General features: G+C 39.7%; 1 protein-coding gene across 1 annotated transcript in view; it reads right to left on the bottom strand.

Moving 5' to 3' along the window:
* Window positions 1–4742: 4742 nt before the first annotated feature.
* The window catches only part of PTBP3 (polypyrimidine tract binding protein 3), a 44199-nt gene continuing 25011 nt past the window's right edge, over window positions 4743–23930 (bottom strand). Inside the window, exons 6-15 of the mRNA XM_064176369.1 lie at window positions 23273–23428; window positions 20138–20248; window positions 17329–17506; window positions 13038–13106; window positions 12268–12407; window positions 9734–9767; window positions 9046–9135; window positions 7733–7949; window positions 5799–5876; window positions 4743–5124 (exon numbers count right to left, since the gene is read on the bottom strand). Coding sequence (XP_064032439.1) covers window positions 4992–5124; window positions 5799–5876; window positions 7733–7949; window positions 9046–9135; window positions 9734–9767; window positions 12268–12407; window positions 13038–13106; window positions 17329–17506; window positions 20138–20248; window positions 23273–23428 — 1206 coding nt within the window. The 3' untranslated portion in view covers window positions 4743–4991. The remainder of the gene's footprint in view (window positions 5125–5798; window positions 5877–7732; window positions 7950–9045; window positions 9136–9733; window positions 9768–12267; window positions 12408–13037; window positions 13107–17328; window positions 17507–20137; window positions 20249–23272; window positions 23429–23930) is intronic.

The following is a 23930-nucleotide window of genomic DNA, read 5'->3' as shown; positions in this document are numbered from 1 at the left end:
AGATTGTTGGACATGGCCCGTACCCCACTGACCCTGAAGCATGGAGGCAGGAAACAATCTGGTTCCCATTCGTACCTAATAGAACGGAGGAAAGTAAAGGTAGAGCGATGGAACCCCTGCAGAAGTGCAGTCACAAAGGGCTGCTGCGGCGGCGGCAGATCTGGCTGCAGACGGTGTGGGCTATGGCAAAGTTCCTCGGACAGATAAAGTTGAGGAACTGGTTTGTGGAAAATGCGGCTCGAACGTTTTGATCTGTAGGAGGGTCGCTGACACCAGAGCCTCTGCCAGCAGAGAGGCTGCTGAGGCAAAGATTCTTTCGCCTGCAACCAGGGGACTGGAAGTGGTCCCGGGGGAGGCGGCGAGGTCCTCGGAAGGCGAACCCACTAACGCCATCGAGCCTGCTAACGCCACTGCTCCTGCCTTAGCCCCGTTTGCCTCTGCTGAGCCGGCTGCTGCTGTTGCTGCTGTGGGGAAGGGTCCTTCTGCCTCAGCCTCAGCCCCACTACCGCGTGAGGAACAGAGCCAGGCAGACAAACAAAACTCAGATGATTCAGTGAAAGGCACCTCCCAGAGTAAGACACAGTTTACCTTAGATAAGGTCTCCCTTGCCCCGGTTAAAACGAGGAGAAAAATGGCAGCTAGCCTTGGGGGTCGAGATAGCTCAGATGACAATGGGGATAAACCAGAGCAGGGTGAGCAAAAGGAAGAGGATCCAGGAGAAGGTACATCGGCTGGTGTGAAGGCCAGTACCCTTGTGGGCACAAGGAGTGGAAAGGCAAAAGCAAAGGAAAAACATATTCAGGAGACGGATGATAGTGACGATAGTGATGATGAGGAGGGAGCCCCGTTGCCAAGGAAGGAGCTCAGGCATATTAGGCAAGACTATTCCCGGAAAGAGCGAGAACTGCTGATGAGTTGGCTGAACAGATGCTGGCATGGAGGCATGGACACCATAAAAATAAACCCTCCGACCGTAAGGCAGTTGGGAGTTTTCTCGAGAGACAATGGCATAGATAAACACTTAGGACATCTCGGTGGCAACTCTAACCTCTGGTCATGTGTATTGACAGCTGTGGTACTGCGGTACCCTAACAGGGATGATTTACCCTGGAGACCCTTACACTGGAATACAATTGAACAGGGGGTTCAGTGCTTGCGAGAGATGGCCATAAGAGAGCTAATCTATGGAGATTATACAACAGAGAACCCTGAGGAGATACCAATGAGCCGAGCTCTCCTAAAGAAACTTATCCAGCTTGCCCCCTCTAGTTATGCCCATACATTGGCAAGCAAGATGGTGGGGAAAGATGATGCAACAACTTCTATGACTGTGGGTGAATTCGCTGATCAAATGAGGCAAATGGAGGATAGCCTTACGGTTAATGCTATGGTGTCAGCCATAAATACTATGACTGAAGAGATTAAAGATAGCATGAAACAACTCAAGGAGGAATTTAAAACCTCCCTATCCCAGTTGGCAAAGGACAGTGAACTTTCTTCTTCACCCTCAGAGTGGGTATATGTCTCGGCCATCAGGGATAGGCGTCTTCCTAGAAGACCAATTCAACCTAACTCACTGAAAAATAGACAACAGTCACGTGGGTCTCTTTGGTTAATCCTACGTGACCAGTTTGGTGAAAACATGGATAAATGGGATGGAAAACCTACCTCTCTTCTCCTAAAAAGAGTGAGAGAGTTACAGAGTGAGAAGCCTAAAAGAGTAGTTGCCTCAGTTTCACCACATGACTCAGATGGTTCTGGTGATGATTCAACTAACACCACTAAACACTGTGCCAATTGCAATTGTAATGGCCAACATGAGGGGGGCCCTGCCTCTTACCAGGCGGAAGCCAGGGACCAGGAAGACAACAGAATATACTGGAATGTATATGTTAAATGGCCTGGTACCTTGAAAATTCAGAAATACAGGGCTCTAGTGGACACGGGTGCACAATGCACATTGATGCCTTCAAACTGTAAAGGAATGGAGTCTATTGCAATTTCTGGAATTACAGGAGGCTCTCAAGAATTGACAAGGTTAGAGGCAGAGATGAGTTTGACTGGAAGTGATTGGCGAAGGCATGTCATTGTAACAGGTCCAAATGCACCTTGCATCTTGGGAATTGACTTTCTGAGAGAAGGGCGTTTTAAAGATCCCAAGGGTTTTAAGTGGACCTTTGGAATAGCAACTGTAGAAGAACTGAAGAAGAAAGAATGGTTTGAAGCTGAGGGAGAGCAGGTTTAGGCTGGATCTGACAAAGAAGTTCTTCAGTATGAGGGTGGTGAGACTCTGGAATAGGTTGCTCAGAGAGTTTGTGGATGCCCCCTCCCTAAAGGTGTTCAAGGCCAGACTGGATGAGGCTTTGAGCAACCAAGTCCAGTTTACAGGCATCCCTGCCCATGACAGGGAGGCTGGAGTAGATGATCTCTAAGGTCTCTTTCAACCTAAGCCATTCTATGAGCCACAATCTTCTTGTGAGTTGCACAGCTAACAGGCTAACAAAAGGCTGACTTCAACTGTGGGCTTCTGTGTTCACACTGCAACAGTCCAGGGCTGACATTAGCTATTACTCTAATACTGCATTAAAAATAGTAAATTATTCCTTTAGCTTTCTGAGATGATGCCAGAGGTCCTCACACCTTTATGCTTGATCAGGCTCTTCCTTCTCCTATTGTCAGAGTCAATACATTAAAATGCACATGATTCACATGTCTGCATACATACATAACAGATTACACAGACAGTACACATATACTGCTCCTGATATTATATGTGCCAATACTGACTCTCAAATTCAAGGCTCCTTTTCCCCTGCTTTAGAGTTATGTTCAGATCTAACACGATTTTCCTCCTCTGTAGCTGTAATTAAGTGAAGAAGTGACAATGCCTGTTTTCTGGATAACAGCCTGGTATTACTAAACCACTGTATGTGCAGTAAACAAGGCACATTCCCAGTCCACTAAGATTCTCTTTAATATAAATGTGGCTGCTATCAAGGTAAAACATGGATCTGAATTTGAATTGTGTATCTTGGTGAAGAAAGGGCTTACGCAAGCAAACAAGCTTGCTTACGACACCACTTTGTTAAAACCATAAACATGTAGCACTTTGATATGGTGCTCTGGCATCACAAAATTACTTGTTTTCATGATTAAAAAAAAAAAAAGTTTTCAAACTGAATTATGTCAGAAAGACTATCTCAAAGTTGCAAAATAACACTATCTATTACTCCAAGGCTTATTTAACTTCTCAGAATATAGTAGATTTTGAATGTTTATTGTGTTGTGCAGTACTTGTACCTACATACTTATTTTAGTCAGCACTTTATTGCTAAGTACCACGCTTCTACTGCAGCCTGGCACCATTGCTACTATGATTGGCTGCTGCAACTCTAATTAATTTACATGCATTTAAAAGAAGGCAAACTTGCTGTCTTTGCAAGAATAATTCAGAGAGAATCTGGAAAAGCTTATTCCAGAATACTCAGAGCCTGGAAGAAGCACATCCTTTCCTACTAGAAAATAATAAAATTACTGAAAAAAAAAAAAGGCAGAATAAACAAGTGGCAAAACATTACAGCAGAAAACTGTCCAATTACTACCCCAAACCACAGAAGACTACAATTCTGAGTATTACTTAATGAAAAAAAAATCTATTTTATAGTATCAAGAAAAAAATGTTTTAAAAGACCAAGGAAAAAAGAATTCACAAAGCCTACTCTATCTGTCCCAGGATATTTCAGATAAAACTCTTAAGCTATTGGATCATAGGTACATATTAAGGCACATAACAAGAAATCAAGTAAATACACAGTTCTTTGTGTTTTAGATGTTATAGTGGTAGAAAATACTCTTGAGGTTTCGTTTTTCTGTCCCTAAAGATGACCTAAAGAAAAAAAAAACTTCTTATAAATAATTCTTTTCTCTAGAAAATGCTAGCAATTCTTTAAATCAGTCTATTTTCTGTCTTATTTTCTCAAAAATGCTATTCCAGTCACTTCACATTAAAAATAAGACATAAAGCTTCCATCCCAGGGTTAAATCAAACTAAGTCTCTGGTGCCACATCTTGAAGACATCCTGTGGAGGCAGACTGAAAGAGCTGGGAATATTTAGTCTGGAGAAGAGAAGGTGACCTTCTAGTATTTTAAGAGGGCTGACAAGAGAGCTGGTGAGGGACTTTCTAGGATGTTGGGTAGTGATAGGACTAGGGGGAATGGAGAAGAACTAGAAGTGGGTAGATCCAGATTGGATGTTAGAAAGAAGTTCTTCACCATGAGGGTGGTGAGAGACTGGAACAGGTTGCCCAGGGAGGTGGTAGAAGCCCCATCTCTGGAAGTTTTTAAGGCCAGGCTGTATGGGGCTCTGAGCAACCTGGTCTAGTGCTTACTAATGTCCATGGCAGGGGAGTTTGAAAAGTATGATCCTTGAGGTCCCTTGCAGCCCTGACAAATCTATGGTTCTATGAAGACACTTGTAAAATATCTTTCACTCCACAAAGAAGGCACTGCCAAAGTATCAATGTACACACCCTGGTAACATAAATACTCTTTAAAGGATGCTCACAGTCAATGCTTGGCTTGCTTTTCTTCAAGAAACTCAAGCAATATTTCACATTAAAATCAGTGTTTAACCTGTGTAGAGTTAAGTAAACCTACTGTGTTGTAAGAATTATTCTGTTTGGTATATTGTGAAAGTACTCTTAAAGTATTTAATAAGGCTGAATTCACACAAAAGCCAAAAGAATGTTCTCATAATTTTAAGTAGGCAGTTTGGTGACAGATATTGTTGCTAATACAATTTCATAGAAGAATCCTTTCACTGTATGAATATTGAACTTTGATCACATATTGGCAGCTAAAATCAGAAAAAATTATTCCGTGCATGAATGAGCTTTTTCTTTAAAGAGATAGAGATTGTCACAGGTATTTCAGCCTCTAAAGGTTTTACTAAAGCTATACTGTAGTTTTGAAAGGAAACTTCACAGAAATGTCAGATTTTCATTTTTGAGAAGGAAATTCGGAGATGATGTTTTTCTCCAAAGTCATGATTGTGAAGCTCAATGAGAGCTTGAATTGCTTCTTCCACAGAGCCCATCTGGATAAGAGCCATTCTGCAATCTCTCCTAAGTACAATAAAAACCATTATTAATCCTAACCACATTTTCATTGTGCCAGCCAATACAGAAAAGTTTTCTTGCAAGTATTCTGCAGCCACATCACAAACAGTGGACATTTGTACAGAACTGGAGTTAGTTATGCACCTTCTAAAATAAGGAAATAGGAAAGCTATAGAAATTTTGCAGGTGGATGGCCTACAGCCATACACTCCTGCCACTGCAAGGCACTTCAAAAAACAGAGTTGAAATAAGGCTTGAAGACCTCTACAAAACACTCATACAGTCCATATGTATGGGATTATTCTAACAGTTATGGCCATGCTAATACAATATTACCAAGTAATCCCAGCGAATACTTAAGCAGATTCATTGTAATACTTTACATGACATTTTACATATATACAGCCTGCACTTCTTTTTTAAGGAGGTAAATACCTACTGTCCTTAACCTCTGAACACATGCTGAATTTGTCATTTAATTATGCTAACATACCATCCCACTTGAAAATGTTAAGATTAGAGTGATCATAAAAGCTTGTATAGCTGTACATCTTTTGCCTACAGCTATACACATATGGAATTCTGCCTGTAGTTATACACAAGTGGAACTTCCCAAACAAAAGTAGTTAACCCATCTTTCTGGATGAAAGTTTGCTCAATATTTTTCCAAGAGAACTTACTCAAAGAATTTGAAGGCTTTCACAGTAGATCCTGTTCTTGCAAAAAGTTCCTTCATATCATCAGCAGTAGCAGAACACCTATTTATTAAAAAAAAAAAAGCAACACAACAAACCACCACCACCACCACCAAAAAAAAAAAAAAAAAAATCAAAATCATAGCAAAATTTCAACTTACAGAGTTCTTTGATACTATCAAAATCTCAGTTCTGGCTTCTAAATTAAAATTGAACAGTAAAAGCCATCTCCACCATCTTGGATTCAGTCCAAAGATCTGGGGCTTGACATTACAATTTATCACTACGGTGTGCCACAATAACATTTCAGGTATGTTGTACTGCTTTTAATCCTCCTTAACTCTTCTCTCAGTTAAATTCAGATTGCATAAAAATCACTTAAGATATTAAACCAATACATTCAGAATGACCTTTCATATTGTAGCTACTTCAAGTATGCTTCATACCAACCTGGAAAATGTTCTGCTTTACTCAAAAAACAGACAAAAATTTAGGTTTGGATGTCGTTCACACATTTCTGACATCACTGCAGATGACACCAAGTTGGGAGGAAGTGTCAGTCTCCTGAAGTGTAGGAAGATGCTGTAGAGGGACTTGGACAGGCTGGGTCAATAGGCTGAGGCCAACGGTATGAGATTCAACAGGACCAAGTGCAGGCTTGTATACTTTGGCTACAATAAGTCTGTGCAGCGCTATGGACTGGGGGATAAGTGGCTGGAGAGCAGCCTGGGAGAGAGGAACCTGGGACTGCTGGCTGACAGCTGAACATGAGCCAGCAGTGTGCCCATGTGGCATGAAAGGCCAATGGCATCTCAGCCTGTATCAGGCATAGTGTGGTCAGCAGGACTAGGGATTTAATTTTGCCCCTGTGCTTGGCACTGGTGAGGTCTCACCTCAAGTGAGACTGTGTGCCACTCCAGGCCCCTCACTTCAAGAAGGATATTGAGGTGCGAGAGCAGGTCCAGAGGAGAGTGATGAGACTGCTAAGGGAGCTGGAAGGAAAGTCTTATGAGGAGAGGCTGAGGGATCTGAAGAAGAGGAGACTTAGAAGGAACAACCTTATCACTCTCTACAACTGCCTAAAAGGAAGCTGTATTCAGGTGGGGGTTGAGCTCTTCTCCCAGCAACTAGTGAAAGGACAAGAGGGCATGGACTGAGGCTGCACCAGGCAAGGTTTAGGTTGGATATTAGGAAGCATTTCTTCACAGAAAGGGTGATTAGGCACTTGAATGGACTGCCCAGGGAGGTGGTGCAGTCACCACCCCTAGAGGTCTTTAAGAAATGGCTGGATGTAGCACCTGGTGGCATGGTTTAGCTGATGTCTTGGTGTTAGGTTATAGGCTGGAACTGATGATATCAGAGATCTTTTCCAGCCTTAATGATTCTGTGATTCTAGATAAGAAAAATGGCTGTTTCAAAGAACATGCTTCTTCATAAAAAAAAAAACCCAAACAATTAACTTTCCCTCTATGTAAGAAGGATAAATTCTGTAGAAATTAAAACTTTACCTATAATAAATAACAAAATGCCAGTGATGACTTCATTGTAAAGTAACCCCAGTACATCATCTCAAAAACCATGTCTTTAATCTTTGAAAAAATGTACTGCACAGGACTTTATATATAAAAAACAAATGCATATTCTCAATAAAATGTAAACTGTATTACCACTCATAAAGAAGACCATTCTCAATAAAAGGGAAATTATATTAAAAATCATAAAGAAGAGCACTGCATCAGCTATTCTCTTTGCTAAAATCAAGAAAAGTGACAGTTACAGTATTCAGTTATTGTTAATTACACAGTGGAATGACCTGAATTATCAGGAAACTGTAAAAGGCCACAGAAATTTAAAGGTTATGTCAGACTTTGTAACTTAAGAAACATCTTTCCAAGAAGATCACAGATGTAGATACTCACGGAATGCTGGAGAGATGCAAGGTGTCAGAAGGAGGAGAGATATTTCGGGAGTTCTTAGAGCCAGGCATCTTAAAACGATGTAAAGGGCTATTGCTATAGTCCTTTGCCAGCTCGTGGTCCCCTTCTCCCCATTGAGGATATTGAATTGTCTGATACTCTGAATGGCAAACCTGGAGGACCTGTCCATAAATCCGCTGCCCATTTAAGTGGCTGACAGCTAAAGAGTGGAAATAAAATTGAACAGGAACAATGGGAGAGTAGGGAAAAAAGAATTCTTTAAATATTAATACTGTATCCTAATTACTGTCAGATTTCACATCCTGAATTTAAACTGCACCTTCCATGTCTACCAGGTGGGCTATGCAATAGCATTGAATACAATGCTACAAGTATAAGGATGTAATATGATACCCAGTCTAAATAAAGTGAAAACAGAAAACAGTAGTTCAGTAACAAGCAGTTGACTATCCTTAAAACCAGTTAGATGTAGCATGAACTATGGGAAAATTGTATGAGGTTTTAATCCTAAGATTTACTAGACTGAGATTCAAAGGATTAAGTTTTTAAACCACTATAGGAAAAGAACTTCATGGAAGGGTTGCCCAGGTAGGTGGTGGAGTTGCAGTCCCTGGAAGTGTTGAAGAAAAGACTGGATGAGGCACCTAGTGCCAAGGTCTAGTTGATTGGATAGGGCTGGGTGATAGGTTGGACTGGATGATCTTGGAGGTGTCTTCCAACCTGGCTAATTCTATGATTACCATATACAAAGACAGCTCTGAGTGTAGCAAAGTATCACAATGATGGACTTGGAACATCTGCCTTACGAAGAAAGACTGAGGGAACTTGGTCTCTTTAGCTTGGAGAGTAGGAGTCTGAGGGGTGACCTCATTCATGTTTATAAATATGTGAAAGGTGAATGTCAAGAGCACAGAGACAGGCTCTTCTCAGTGATGTCCCATGGAAGGACAAGGGGCAGTGGGTGTAAACTAGAGTACAGGAGGTTCCATAAGGAACACAAGGAAAAACTTTCATTCTGAGAGTGACAGAGCACTGGAATAAGCTGCCCAGAGAGGTTGTGGAGTCTTCTCTGGAGACATTCAAAACCCATCTTGACACATTCCTCTGTGACCTATTCTGTGTGATCCTGCTCTGGCAGGTGGGTTGGACTAGATAATCTTTACAGGTTCCTTCCATTCCCTAACATTCTGTGATTCTTTGTAATTTGCTCATGATTATCACTGACAGATGGCAAATTACTCATAGATGTGACACTAATGCTAGTTTGAAGTATAATGGTGCTTAAAGATCAGTACCTAATTGAGCCTGGACTGAGTCCATCATCTGAACCAGAGCAGTTTTATTCTTCAACATGATCTTCACACGAAGCACATTACCATACACACCTAGGAAATCCAGAAAGGAAATGTGTCCAGTGCATTTCTACAAACAGCACAAGGGCAAGTCTGCTTCTTTTGACTAACATTAAAGTTACAAAGAATAATCATCTCACTAGAGGTTGGTTAGAATATTATTGCAGAGGAGAGCTTTCCAGTTCATGTATTACATTCTGAGGGCCAGAAATGGTGTAAACAGCCAAGGATCCTGGTAGAATTCTGTGTACTTATGGTTCAGCTTTTAAACAGTGCAACAGAGCCATAAAGCCCTCTTATTAGAGGCATAATAAAATACTACTGTGACAACACTGTCCTCTGCAACTGATGTGCATGCTGATTCTGTACTGCATTTCCTCTGATGCAAACTTTGGGTTTTCTTCTTACTTTGCTTTCTCATACTTTGTGGTATATATCTCAGCACACTAAATTTTTTCTGACACTGCAACTGTTTTGCCTTTTTGGTACCTGTGACTTAAAACTATTGATTCAAGTGACCTTCATTTTAAAAACTGCATGTAATTTTGTGTATTTTCTGGACCAAGACAGAACAATGGAACTTGCATTAACCAGCCCACCAGTTTCTGAAGGTGTATTTAGTGTATCTTACCAAACAGGATGAAAAGTCCATGTATTGTGATGGCCTGTTTAAATGATAAAATGAGTATATTACTTTTAAATTTGTGGAAATAAAGACATCTATTCCATAAGCACACTCATTGAAACTTGCCACTACGAAATAACTACAGTGTCTACCATTCCTGCCAATATCTATTTGCTGTGCACATATAACATATTTTTAAAAGCTAACACTTCAGCTCATGTATTTTCAGCACTCAAGACTTAGTCTGTCAAGCTGAAGAAGTTACTAATATTTTAAGTGGATTGATTACATGAACTTTTTCTTTCCAAGATGGCAATCCACTCCCTGAAAAATAAAAGACACTTGATATACTAGAAATGGAAAAATAATCAATCAAGAGCTTCTCTACATTTTCCAAACAGTAGACAAGACCTTCAAAACCAAAAACAGTTGGTTCAAAATGCGCTTGTGTTCCCAACTGTGTATGTGACCGTGACATGCTGAAGTAATACATACACCATTTAATTGTTTATATATGAAACATATTCTATACAGAGACATTTGATTCGTGTTAAATTAGGAGCTGTAAACAGAAAGCTAAACATTGAAAGAAATAACCTTCTTCTTTTATTTTTTAACTAAATCCTGGTGTACCGATCATCTCCTCAAGCACCAAAGGAGATAGTTTACACCCTAATCCAGCCAAATTTTATTCAAATGAGATAAAAGTTTTGCCAGCCAATGAGTACTAAAAATACTCTCTAGACCTCTTCCTTCTCAAGTCACAAAATCTGAAATGTGTACCGAAGATACTTTAAAACAGAAGAAACTGCAGCCTAAGTGTAAGCCCATCGTGACCTTTTATCATCAGCATCTGGTAATAAGGAACAAATCCTATAAAGGTAGAAGTTGAATGCTTCTACAGTTTACTCTTCTGGCCCTAATGCTTAACTTCAGCACGAGTTTATTTAAAGACATTTCTTAACCAAATCAGACTGCAATATTTCTGAAAAAAAAAAAGGGTTATTTTAAAATAAACCCAGATAATTTAAAAGCTTTTGTAATGTTCAAATGCACACTGAAAACCTGCAACAGAGGAGAAATATAAGTTGAAATACATCCAGCCAGATTTTCTACACACGAAAAAAAATGTGACAATGCTCAGACAACCACCACTGAAGAACTAGTGTTACACAGTTGCCATGATATGAATTTACAACAATTAATATTGTATGTTCTTATTTTTTACCCTATTAAGAGAAAAAAAAAATCAAGCAGTATTTAATATTTGTTGTATAACACACTGCAGCACAAAACTCTACATGACAAATACTACAATTAAGAAACTATGCCCTAAAAATAGTTTTGACTTGCGTTTTACACATACTTAGTTCTGAAAAAAATACACTCTTCTAACACTCAGAGAATCATCTGGAATAAGCAGCTGCAGAAAGCACATCCACAGCAATCACCAGAAATTAATTTATAAGATATATTAACAAATCAGGGGGGGAAAAACCTGACTCGTTTTGCAGTCCTAACCTGCAGCTGTGGAATTCAGCTATCAGTACAAGAATGGAAACACAGCAGTTACTTACAGATTAAATGAAGTGGTCAACAGAGTTATAAACTTCAATCTAGTCAATAACTCCTAATTTTCTTAGTTTTATGCTTAAGAGAATCTAATGAGTGTGTAAACCACACAAATACAGATTTTCACATTGCTGTAATAGAACTGCTTATCAACAGTCAAGTAGAATTGTTGTTTAAATAATGGTCTTGGTAAAGCATGATTTATTTATTTTTATGAGATGTGCATTGCTTTTAATTAAGCACAGAGCAATGTGTAGTATTTGAGTAATAGGAGTAAGCCTACACAACAGTCAATGTAATTTCCACAATAAAATCAACTACTCAAGTTGTACTTGGCAATTCTACTTCCAACATACAAAAAAGATCTGTGTGATACTATGAAAAATGAACATGTGTATTTATTAACATTTGAAAACAGATCTACAATGATGTCAATAGGGATGTGCACCTATGTCACTCTTCTCCAACCTGGGAGAAGCTACAAAACTAGGAAGATCCTATCAGTGCTTTGAAAGGTACTTGACTTGGCATGCTTTTACCTCTTTTTCTCTTCCCTCCTGTTTTTATAACTTCTCATATTTCATAACAAATGAAAGAGTCTTTGGCTTCTCTAAAGTCACGCACAGAGGGGTCATACTAACAGAGATACCAGAAAGTTTAGTCCTAACATGTGTTGTTTGCATTTTTCAAGGTTTCTTGTGTATGACCCTATGCTTGTCTCTAATTACTAACCACATTGCTACCATAGGTTTTCTGAAATAAATTGTGTTATGAATCTTATCACTGCTGACTGGAGTTTTTAAATCTCACCATGATTGCAAACTGTAACTCAAACAAAAATAGAGTTGTCCTGGGTTTTATATTATCCAGCATAGAGACTTCCTCTCTTTTACCTTCAGCTTTCCAAGAAGGAATTTTGGCAGCTGGCACAAGATCATACTTGCATCAGTTCCATTACCCAAACTTACTTCAGAGTTGAAGTTTCTCACCAGTAAAACAGAACTTCCAGGAATACCGGTAACATTGTGAACAGCCCTCAGCCCAGGCACTGCTGGTGTGGTGACTGGTACAGAGCCAATTACTCCAGAAAGTACTGGAACTGGAATACCTGGAAGGGTATTAACAACATCACTTAACATCTCAAAGTGGAAAAGGCATCTCAGAAGACAAAGGCAAGCTATGCTTGGCGAAAGCATCAACATTCAATAAAAAATGCTTTTCAGGAATTTAATTACTCCTAGTGTCCAATCACTAAAGCAGGAGGCACTTTCCTCCCAGAGATGAATAAATATCAGCTGTACTTACAGACCCAAATAAAAAGGGACATAAATTGTAGCCCAAGAAAGAAGAAAAGTAATTTAGCACTAAAGTTTATCCTGTGCTAGAAAGCAAAAGATAGCTAAGTCTAGAAGTTGATCTATTTATTATTTGATAGCCAAAAGGGGGATACATACTACTTTAATTTTGAGTCTTTTTTTGAAGTCTTACAACTCATAGGAAAAAAAGATGCTTAATTTCTTCTGTCTCTGAAGAGTTTTAGCATGGCATTTAACTTCTTCACTTATTAACTGATAAACTACACCAATATAAGTTTTGTGTTATAGAAAATAATTTCACTCAGTAATATGAGAAAGAGAATCAGAATGACTCAAATTAACATTGTTTTCAGACTAATATTTCAGAAAATATTTTGCTTTGAACACAAGACAGACCTCTAGCCCCAAAACCAGAAACTTACCAGAACCCTGAGTAAAGCCCATAAATCCAGCAGCCCCTGCATATGGTGGGAGGATGGTATTTTGAGCGGCTGGAGAGAGAAGACATCTAATTGAAACTGATTTTAAATCTTCTAGAAAATAAGAGAGACTTCATCAGTGAGAATCAGCTTCCAGTGCTGCTATTTCTGACTTGGATCCATGATTACATCTTTTACAAAACATCTGGGTTAAAAAAGTCTAATGGAAATCCAGCATTCTGTGTCTAACCATTTTCAGCCTCTTTTAGGGGCAAATGCAAACATTCCAATCAGTCTCAATGTGCTCCTCTAAAGTGAAGTCAGAGCAAAACACAATTCAGACAAGCTTGAATAGGAAAGCACAGCACAGATTAGTATCTGTTAAACTTAAGGCACCTGTGGTGCAGTATTCCACAGTCCTTACTCACACAACAGAAATGCATTCTAGACATTTCTTGGAAGCAAATACATTCAAAGATATTTCACAGTGGTGAGCTACAACTCTTTCCTAAATATTCCTAAAAAGCATCATGGGCTAAATAATACAAACAACTACAATGAATCTGAGGTTCTGAATTTTACTATCTATTAAGATACATAAATTATACATATTTTGGGGTATATGGAGATGCACTTTCCCAGATTGCAATAGTTCATAAATAACCTGTGTTATTTATGGCTCTTCTGGCAATCACAAGCATTAAACATATTTGGAATATCAGCATATGTAGAATCCCAGCCTCAAAGCTAGCTCAGTCATTTTCCCATTAGTACGTGGAGTTAAGTGCTACCCCTCATAGAACGTAAACTTTACTGGAGCTTGAGTTGTGGATTTTTTCTGTATGTTAATACAAATGAGCCTTTTTCAAATGGGGCAAGTACAGCTGTCAAACACACCCTGAAAGCCTGGCAATTTGTCTGTTTTACTACTTTAAACTCCACCACTGAAAAAAATAGCTACATCCACTAACAGATGGTTATTGACAGGGTTGGGACAATACCATAAAATATCCACTTGAATTACAAAACCAATGAATGCAACAGACACCACAGACCAAGTACTCATGAATACTGCATCACATTACACCTCCTCTTATCTGTAGCAACAAAGTGTCTTTGATACAAAAAAAATACATCTATCACAGCAAAGCTAAGTCATTATGTTCTTGAAATGCACCCACCAGTGCTTTATACTGTCAGGTTATAGCAATACAGGTATTAATCACTTATTCACAATCCAAGAATGCTAATGGAAACATTAATGAAGAAATAAAGTTCTTTTATTCTGCCAAATAAAACCTGCATGTTGCATACTGATACCAAGATCAGGCATGTAAAAATTGTCAAAGATAATGCAGAAAGATCTAGAACTCTTTGTCGCTTGGCGTTTTTTTTCCCCCCATGTGTCAAATGACTTGCTTCATGGCTAGCAACCAGCTTTTGAAGCAAGCTGATTTGTGTTTCTCTGTTTATGCTCACTGAGTGACAGAACTCTAAGTGCAAAACATTCACAAAATCTGCTTGTTTATAATGCAGTGTCTTTTACAACAAAAACAAAGCAAAACAAAACAACAAAAAAAATGGGAGAAAGTAAGTTTCAAGTGCTGTTCAGTTTTGCTGTTAAGATAACTTCAAGGTAACTTCAAGTCTACAGAAAAAAACTCTGATAATTACCTGCTCTATCTTACAATCCTCCATCCAAACTATGCCCATTAGTAAAAACGTAGGAAGTGTAAGTGCTGACATGCTCTCAACATCTTTTCCTCATGTCATGCATCTGAGGGCTATCAGAATGTGCCTCTGGCAACACATGCATGTTGTTACTAGTGTCAGAGAGGCTAGGAGCATGCTCCTCCCAATCTACATCTATTTGAAAAACATCAACGCAGCTCCTTCAATGTCACTATGGTACAAACACATTTTTATAGAGACATCTGACTCTTCTTTGCAGCAGCATCTCTGCTACTCTTGCTATTACAGTAAATGTTTGGACTGAAAACAGGATTGCTAGCAATTACAAGCTTGGAAGAGAGGGAAGGAAAATGAGAGACATGCATAAGTTATCCTCCAAAAGCATGCATACATTGCAACCTCTGTCCTGCAGCCAGTCTACTCTTAATCTACTCTTAATTGTACTTTCCCCTTTTGTTGACACTTCAAGTTGTTTAATTAATTGGAATGTATCAGGTTTATAATGGCACATTTCTATGATGAAGTAGTAGCCCTCAACAAAATTATAAAGATAGTTGTACATTATGTAAAGATCTAGGGCCTGCCTTTAAGTGGACCAGCAAAAACAATCAGGAAGGTACTGAGTACAAGTCACTTTCACTCTCCAATCTAAGCTACCAAAGCAAGCTATCTTAAAAAAAAAAAAAAAAATCAAACCAACCCAGTATGCCACAGTTAGCACAGAAAACAAGGAAAAATGGGGACTTGCACTGGAATAGGCTGCCCAGGGAAGTGCTGGACTCACCATCCCTAAGGATGATCAAAAAAACAAGCAGATGGTCTAGTGGTAATGGAGGTGTGAGGTAGAAGACTGGACTTGGTGATCTTAGAGGTCTGTTTCAATCTTAATAGTTCTATGATTCTCTGTCTCCTTTCCCAGCCCTTACTACTCTTCCAACCAACTGAATGGCACTTACATGTTTATTCAACAGCTGAAGACAGGTAATGCTTATCAGGGATCAGTAGTGGGGCCTGTCTTCTTTAATATCCTTATCAATGATCTCGAGGAGATGGAGTGCACCCTCAGCATGTTCACAGATGACACTAAGCTAGGTGGCTGTGTCGATCTGCTAGAGGGTAGGGAGGCTTTGCAGTGGGATCTGGACAGGTTAGACCAATGGGCCAAGACTAACTGTATGAAATTCAACAAGTCCAAGCACCAGGTCCTGCACCCAAGTCACAACAACCCCATGGTAAGCTACAGACTTGCAGATGTGTGGTTGGAAAACTGAAACTCTGGAGGGGGACCTGGGGGTATTAATAGTTGACAATGTAAATCAGCAGTGTTCCCAGGTGGCCAAGAAACAAATGGCATCCTGGCTTGTATTAGAAACACTGTGACCAGTAGGAAAAGGGAGGTGATCATCTCCCTGTACTCAGCACTGGGGATGTGTTCAGTTCTGGGCCTCTCTCTTCAGAAAAGATACTGAGATACTGGAGCATGTCCAGAGAACAGCAATGAGGCTCATGAAAAGCCTGGAGCACATGGCCTGTGAGGAGCATCTGGGTGAGCTGGGGTTGTTCAGTCTGGAGAAAAGAATGTTGAGGGGAAGGACCACTCTCTACAACTACATGAAGGGAGGCTGGAGTGAGGAAGGGGACAGACTCTTCTCCTTGATGTCAAGGACCAGACAGAACTAGAGGAAGTGGTTACAAGCTACACCAGGGAAGGTTTAGGCTAGATATTAGGAAATATTTCTTCAGTGAAAGAGTTCTCAAACACTGGAATAGTCTGCTTAGGGCAGTGGTGGAGTCACCATCCCTGGAGGTGTTCAAGTGGTGTGTGGACCTGGCATGTAGGGATGTGGTTCAGTGTTGACCCTTCAGTGCTGGATTGAAGGTTGGACTGGATGATCTTGCAGGTCTCTTCCAACCAGATATATCTTGTGAATCTAATTAGGAAAATAGCTAAAATTGCTCAAACTGCATTGTGAGTCCTTCAGCCAACTTATCAGATTACTCTGTTTGGTGATTCGTATTATTAGCAAAATTGATTAAATGAGCATGCCTGAGCTGTTTCTGTTCAGTGTGGCTTCAAGCAGACACTGTCTCCTCTATGCCATGAAAAGGACCTCCAAAATTCAAGAAAAGTTCCAAAATTTTATCTTTGAGAAGTTGGCTATGAAACATATGTAAATAAGCACAGCATTTCTACGTCTCTGATAGCTGTGTTTGTAACAGCAAGCACTGAGGCTAAAATATTAGCAAGAGCTAACTGCCTTGAACCACTTGTTCTCAAGCAGGTTTAGGCAACCAAGGTCAGTCATGGGTGACTGCCAGCGACTGTTCTGATACACAGTATTAATTATGCTACCTGTACCAATGATATTTCACAGCATTTTACAAATGCAGCCTTTGGATAAATCTGCCCAAGAGCATTTCTCATCTTATACTTTCAGATACTCTTTCACCTTGACTCAGACTTTCTGCTTTCCAAACAAATTTTCCTGGACAAACAAACAGAAACGTAAGTAAACTTTACCTTTCTATAAACCTGCAATGATGCCACAGCATAAGTGCATAATGATCTTATTGTTTACCCCTAGAAGTGAAGGTGTCTTACCAAAGGTAGGGGCCATCGGCAGTGCCTCCATGTATGACTGGACATCACCAGGAGGAAGGTCAAAGCGGGTGAAATCTCTGCTTTTATCATTGTTGTACTTTATCTTAAGGTTGGGTAACCTGGAGAATTCAACATGCAGAATGCAGCGTGTATTGTAGATATTCTGGCCATCCAGAGCCTGAAGGAAAATAATTACATTTTCAAAGACAAAACACAATGGCTGACAGTAATTTGAGTTTGCTTTATTTTCACTCCACACTTCTATCCAAACAGAAACCAGAGAATCACAGAACATCAGGGGTTAGAAGGGACTTCAGAAGATCAAGTCCAGCCTCCCTGCCAGAGCAGTAGGTCACAGGAACACATCCAAACAAGGTTTGAATATCTCCAGTGAAGGAAACTCCACAACCTCTCTGGGCAACCTGTTCCAGAGCTTTGTCACCCTCAAAAGTTTTGCCTTGTATTTACATGGAACCTCCTATGCTACAGCTTGCACGCACTGCCCCTTGTCCTTTCATTGTACATCACTGAGAAGAGCCTGGCTCTGTCCTCCTGACACTCTTCACATATTTATAAACAGTAAGGAGGTCACCTCTCAGTTTTCTTTTCTCCCAGCTAAAGACACCCAGTTCTCTCTGCATTTCCTCATAATGGAGATGTTCCACTCTCCCTTAATTATTTTTGTGTCTCTCTGCTGCACTCTTTCCAGTAGTTCCCTGTCCTTCTTGAACTGAGGGGCCCAGATCTGGACACAATATTCCAGATGCCTCATCAGGGCAAAGCAGTGAGGGGGAGAAGAACCTCTCTCAACATCCTAGCTGCACTCTTCTAATACACCCCAGGATACCACTGGCTTTCTTGGCCACAAGGACACATTGGTGGTCCATGGTCATCCTGTTGTCCACTAGGACCCCCAGGTCTTTCTCCAGAGCTGCTCTCCAACAGGTCAGTCCCCAGCCTACAGTATCCATGGGGTTGCTCTTTCCCAGACACAAGACTCTACACTTGTCTGTGTTGAATTTCATTCAATTTTTCCCCACCCAACTCTCGAGCCTGTTTAGGTCCCACTGAGTGGTGGTGCAGACTTAAGGTGTGTTAGCCACTACACCCAGTTTTGTGTAATCAGCAAACTTGATGATGCTGCACTCTAGCATCCAGGCCATTGATGAATCTACTTAATAGTGATCCCTTGACTCAGAGACTCTGCTAGACAGAGTCCTTCAACTAGACGTCATCCCACTGACCACAACTCTCTGACTTCAACCAGTTTGCAGTCCACCTCACTACCTGATCATGCAGATCACATTGCCTCAGTTTAGCCAGAAGAATGCTGTAGGAGTCGGTGTCAAATGCTTTACTGAAATCAAGATAAAGCACATCCACTGCTCTACCATCTTCTGTCCTCCTGGTTATGTCCTTATAAAAGGCTATCAGGTTGGTCAAACATGACTTCCCCTTGGCAAAAAGCTGTTGACTGCTCCCACCTCAGCTTCTGATTGTAAGGTGCTACTTTCAAACACTAAGCAGATAATTATACTGCCATTATCCTTACTGCCCCTAAGCATCCTCCGTAGAGCACTAGTGTAAGTCCATTAATTAGTAGCAGTATGCCACCTTGTGTCAACAGAAAAAAAAAAAAAACGTAGTTCTAAGTATGATTTGTGTTTTCATCTGTGCTTCTAATCTTACTTGTCTCCCACTCAACATACAAAAATCAGAGTAGTGGTATTAATTTGGAGACTTTCCCTGGGGCAGGGTCTAGAGCATAAGTATTAGAAGAAGTGGCTGAGGGAACTGGGGTTGATTAGTGTGCTAGTTTGAAGCTAGATAGAATGTTTTGGTGAGAAGAACTAGATCATAGGCTGTGAAAAGGAAACAATGGTGATGTCCACTTCACTCAGAAGTCTTGCTGAGGAGTTTGGGAAGAAGAAATGAAAACATTAGATAACACTCTTTCCATTTTTTCACTCACTCTGCCTTGGGCTGCATCTCCCTAATCTCACCTTCCATTTGGCCTAACCCATCTTTGCTTCTCAACCTCTTGGCCAAACTCTATTCTTCCTTAGGGCTGGGGTGAGGTTGAGAAGGGCAGGGGAAAGGTGCAGGGGGGGTTGAGAGCCCCTGCTGGGGACTCAGATTTCTGGGAGGGCTGTTGTGTTTCTGTATTACCTTTTTACCTTGTGTATTTCTGTATATAACTGTATATACTGTAAATATCTGCTTGTATATTGTGCTAGCTGTAAATAAATAGCTTCATTTATATTCCCAGAGCCGACTGAGACTAGTCTGGGTATTTTCTTAAGTGGGGGGGGGGTGGGGGGGGGGGAACGGGGAACACTGAAACCATCACAATTAGTCTGGAGAAAAAGAGGCTGAGGTAGATTTTATAACAGTCTGCAACTACCTGAAAGGAGGTTGCAGAGAGGTGTTAGTCTTTTTTCTCCAAGTAACAACTGCTAAGACAAGAGGAAACAGCTCCATGCTGTGCTAGGGGAAGTTTAGTTTTGACATTAGGAAAATTTTGTTACAGAGAGAGTTGTCAAGTCCTGGAACAGGCTGCCCTGGGAAGTGGTGGAGTCACCGTCTCTGAAAGTAACGATGTGTAGACACAGCATTGAGGGACATGGTTTAGTGGTGGATTTGAGAGTGCTGGGTTAATGGTTGGACTCGATGATCTTAACCTTTTTTCCTGATTTAAATGATACTATAATATTTTACAATCTCTTTTTAAAAAGCAGGTATGCTCAGAAAGGTGGCTGAAGGTGAAGGGAACACAAAAAATACAACAAGCTGAATACTCTGCACTTACCATTTTGGCACAACAGGCATTCACTGGGCTAGCATACTCGAGCAAAACTTGGAATTTATTGTTCTTACTGAAGGTGATAATCTTCAAAACAGATCCAAATTTAGAAAAAAACTAAGAAAGGAAAAACAAAGACTTTCAGAAACATTAATTTGTGCACATTAAAAACTAGCATTTAGAACTCCACATAAATTTCTGAATATTGTTTCTTTTGTAAGAGATGAATGGAAAAGTGAGTGAACTCAGAATTTTCTCTCAAATAAAGAATTTTTTTTTGAAAGAGGTACAAAATATGGGGGAAATTTTGCTTAAAGATTCAGCAAAGAATGTTCAACTGAGAGCAGAAAAGGCTAGGCCAGATGTTAGTCCAGTATCTGCAGAGAAACTGTGGATAATTAAAGCTGAGATTTCAGACATGGACTTTTACAACTCAGTTGAAAGAAGGGTTGCCAACTACCTTTCAAGGTGTCCAGCTCTGCATTCTAACCTTAGAATAAATTCTGCAAACAATGATTAAAAATACAATGAAAAATATAAACAGTTGATGTGCCTATGAATTAACTATGCAGACCCAGTGCCCAAACCAGAAGACAAAGAAAGAAGAAAATGAGACAAAGACCAAGTTTAGGACCTACTCCACTGATTTACCATTGAATGATATTTGATTTACTGTAAATGCAAGGCATTGGTTTAAAAAAAAATTAAAGGATTAAGTGAAATACATACATATACCCAGAAGGGAGAGTGTGCACTACATGAAACCGTCTACACAAAAGCAAAGCCATAAAGAGCATAAAGACAAAATTACAGCTAGGACAATCATGGAAGTTCAGATAAAAATATGTCTAAATTAACAGTGGAAGAGGAAAGATGATTAGGGGAAGTGTTGACAGCATTGCTAGAATCCATGCAAAGTCAGGAAAGCAGAATCCCCTAGACAAGCATTAAGCCTAGGACAGAAAGAAAGGCAGAGAAAACAATAAGCATCTCTTGTCAGCCTGTAAGGTACAGAACCATGGATACAAGACATACTGTCCTAACACTTTGTATCTAGCTTTTCATTCTCTTAATAACAAGATTTTTAGGTTGCAGTCATCATTTGGTGGTAGAAGACAGAACAGAAACCTTTTTTCACAGCATTTTAAAATAGTCTCTGAGTTCCTGTTCATAAAGTACTTCCCCTTAACAAAAGCCTAAATACAGCTTCTGAACAAATACTTTCCCATGTTCAGTCAGGAGACTAAATAGGACCTTTTTAAGAGAATGAAATTGAAGTAGTCCAATTTGGTTTTAAACCTAAACCCCACTGTATATATATATATAAATTTTGTCTCTGCGAAGATAGCATTGAGTATTCTGTTTCTTGTAATAAATACTTTTAAGGTAAAAAAAAAAAAACCAAAATCTTAGTTTCTTGAGAAGACAGGGACTGTTTAGAAAGGCCTACAGTGATAGGATGAGAGGTAATAGTTTTAAATTAGAGAAGAGTAGTTTTTGTTTGGACATTGGGAGCAAGTTCTTCACACCATGAGAGTGGTGGAACACTGGTACATGTTGCCCAGGGATGTAGTTGGGGCCTCATCCTTGGAGACATTCAAGGTCAGGCTCAACAAGGCTCTGGGCAACATTATCCCATGGAGGATGTCCCTGCTCACTGCATGGGGGTTGGAATAGGTGACCTTTGGAGGTACCATCAAACCCAAACCTTTCTAGGATTCCATGAAGTTTTAGATGACAGCCTGCATACTAGGTTTCCACAGGATACTAAACTTACCAGTGAATATTTCATTTCTGCTACCCTTATCACACTTATAAAGTGATGTTGTTTTGTAGCTACCAGGAACAAAGTGCTGCTCTGATTAGAAACAACCATTCCCTTTTAAGAAATCCAAATAAGCTCCTTTCTCAAATATTGCTGCATTTCACAGATCTATTGCAAAAGCAGTCAAGTGAGAGTCACCGGGCAACGCAAAGGCTGCAAGTACAATTCTGCTGCACTGAAGGAAACATTAACCCAAACAATGTAAATTACCATGTGTCTCCTCTTCCACACAAAAACAGATCCAGGAACTGCTGTTGCACTACTAAACTAGCAGGCCACAGAAGGTCTGTTCTCAGACTATTCCAAGTACACTAACAATCTTAAACAGTTGACATAGTACATTGCCTGAGCTCAATGAGTGAACAGAACTCACAGACACAAGCAAAAGTTTAGATGAGGCAAATAGTTAGATCAGTGGCAGACAGTATACCAGTTATACAGTGAGGGGAGATACAGAAAAAGGGGAAATATTATGAGTTAAGAGGAAAAATACAGTATTATTAACAACTATTGTTTGAGATGCTAGAGAGCAGCAAAAAAAAAAAAATCTTCTTTGAGGACTACATGCTCTTGTGAAAACATTCAAATTGTCTCGTAACACATGAACTTAAGAACATTCTGTTTGGAGTATGGCTTTTATTGCACAAATTTACTACTAATTATGAAAGCTTCAGGTGTGAAACCTTTTGCAATATCTGAAAAAATACTAACAAATCCTTCAGGCACAAAGAAACAGTCTTGTAAATTTCTTGTCTTTAAACTTATACTTCTCACCAGTGTAGTGTAACTCTTAGCAGGAGTTACGGTCATGTCTCTCATAGCTACAGCCAACCACTACTCCACGCCTTCAGAGATGGTTAAAGTAAACAGCATTGTAAGAGTTGATGAACAATCAAAAACATTTAAATGTCCAAGCAACCCCAGTTGTATATTACATCTCTTGCATCAAATTACAGAAGTGAATACAAAATCCTAAGACACACTTCAAACCACAAAAGGTACAAAGACTTCTAAACCAGCAGTCCACAAATTCATTAACAACCAAGATTTCACTAGTTCATTATGTGGGCATAAATTAGAAGTAACACCTCAAGCTTCCACAGGGACAAATGAAAGACAGCATGAAAAGCTGAGGGCAGATGTGCTGTCTACTCTGGGTTTTTTTTTTTCCCCAAAACTGATTTAAGACTAGTTACTTAAATAACAACAAATAACTTTAAAGTGATAGTCCTCATTCAAATGGTTTAAAGATCAATAGGTACTTTTTAAAAAGCAGCAATGTTTGAACAGATTTTAACTATTCCAATCTTTATTACCTGATGCAGCATTTCTAAAGTAATTGGGTAGAAAGGATTTTCCAAAACGATTCGAAGGACAGCGCCTTGACTTGGATTGAGCCCACCTTCAGCAACATGAGCACCTGCAGCAGCCAAGTGTCCATACCTCGCAGCTCGCACTGCACCTTGTCCTTTCTAAAACCATGATGCAGCAGAGATCACAATTAACTTACATACATACAATCTACTCACACCTAAAGTTCTCTTATAAACAAATGGATGTAAAATACATTTGAAATGCAACTCAAAGAAAATAAGGAATATTCCTTTTATTTGATTATTAAAACAATTACCATGTTAGTTAAAAGGTAAACCACGTCTTTTCCTTCCTTTGACCCTCCCCTTAAAGAAGTCAGCTCATACTTTCATAGAAATACTCTATTTTTTTAAAGTATTATCATTTTGTAATGCCTCACAGACACAAATTTGCTTTAATTCACTACATTTCAGCCATTCTAGAGATTTTTCAGCAAGCCAACATGATGACAACCAGTCAGTGTACCAAAAGCTGTTTTGCCTGCTTTATTAGGATTTAGTTCTCCTCAGGAAGTAAGTTTTGCTGGGGATAAGCTTAAAGGTGCATACCCTGCACCTTTCTAGTAAGCTAAGCTAGCACCCACAAACAACACATTAAGTC

This window comes from Pogoniulus pusillus, chromosome Z, assembly GCF_015220805.1.
Source record: "Pogoniulus pusillus isolate bPogPus1 chromosome Z, bPogPus1.pri, whole genome shotgun sequence".
Lineage (NCBI taxonomy): Eukaryota > Metazoa > Chordata > Aves > Piciformes > Lybiidae > Pogoniulus > Pogoniulus pusillus.
This window is presented reverse-complemented; position numbering and strand designations above follow the sequence as displayed.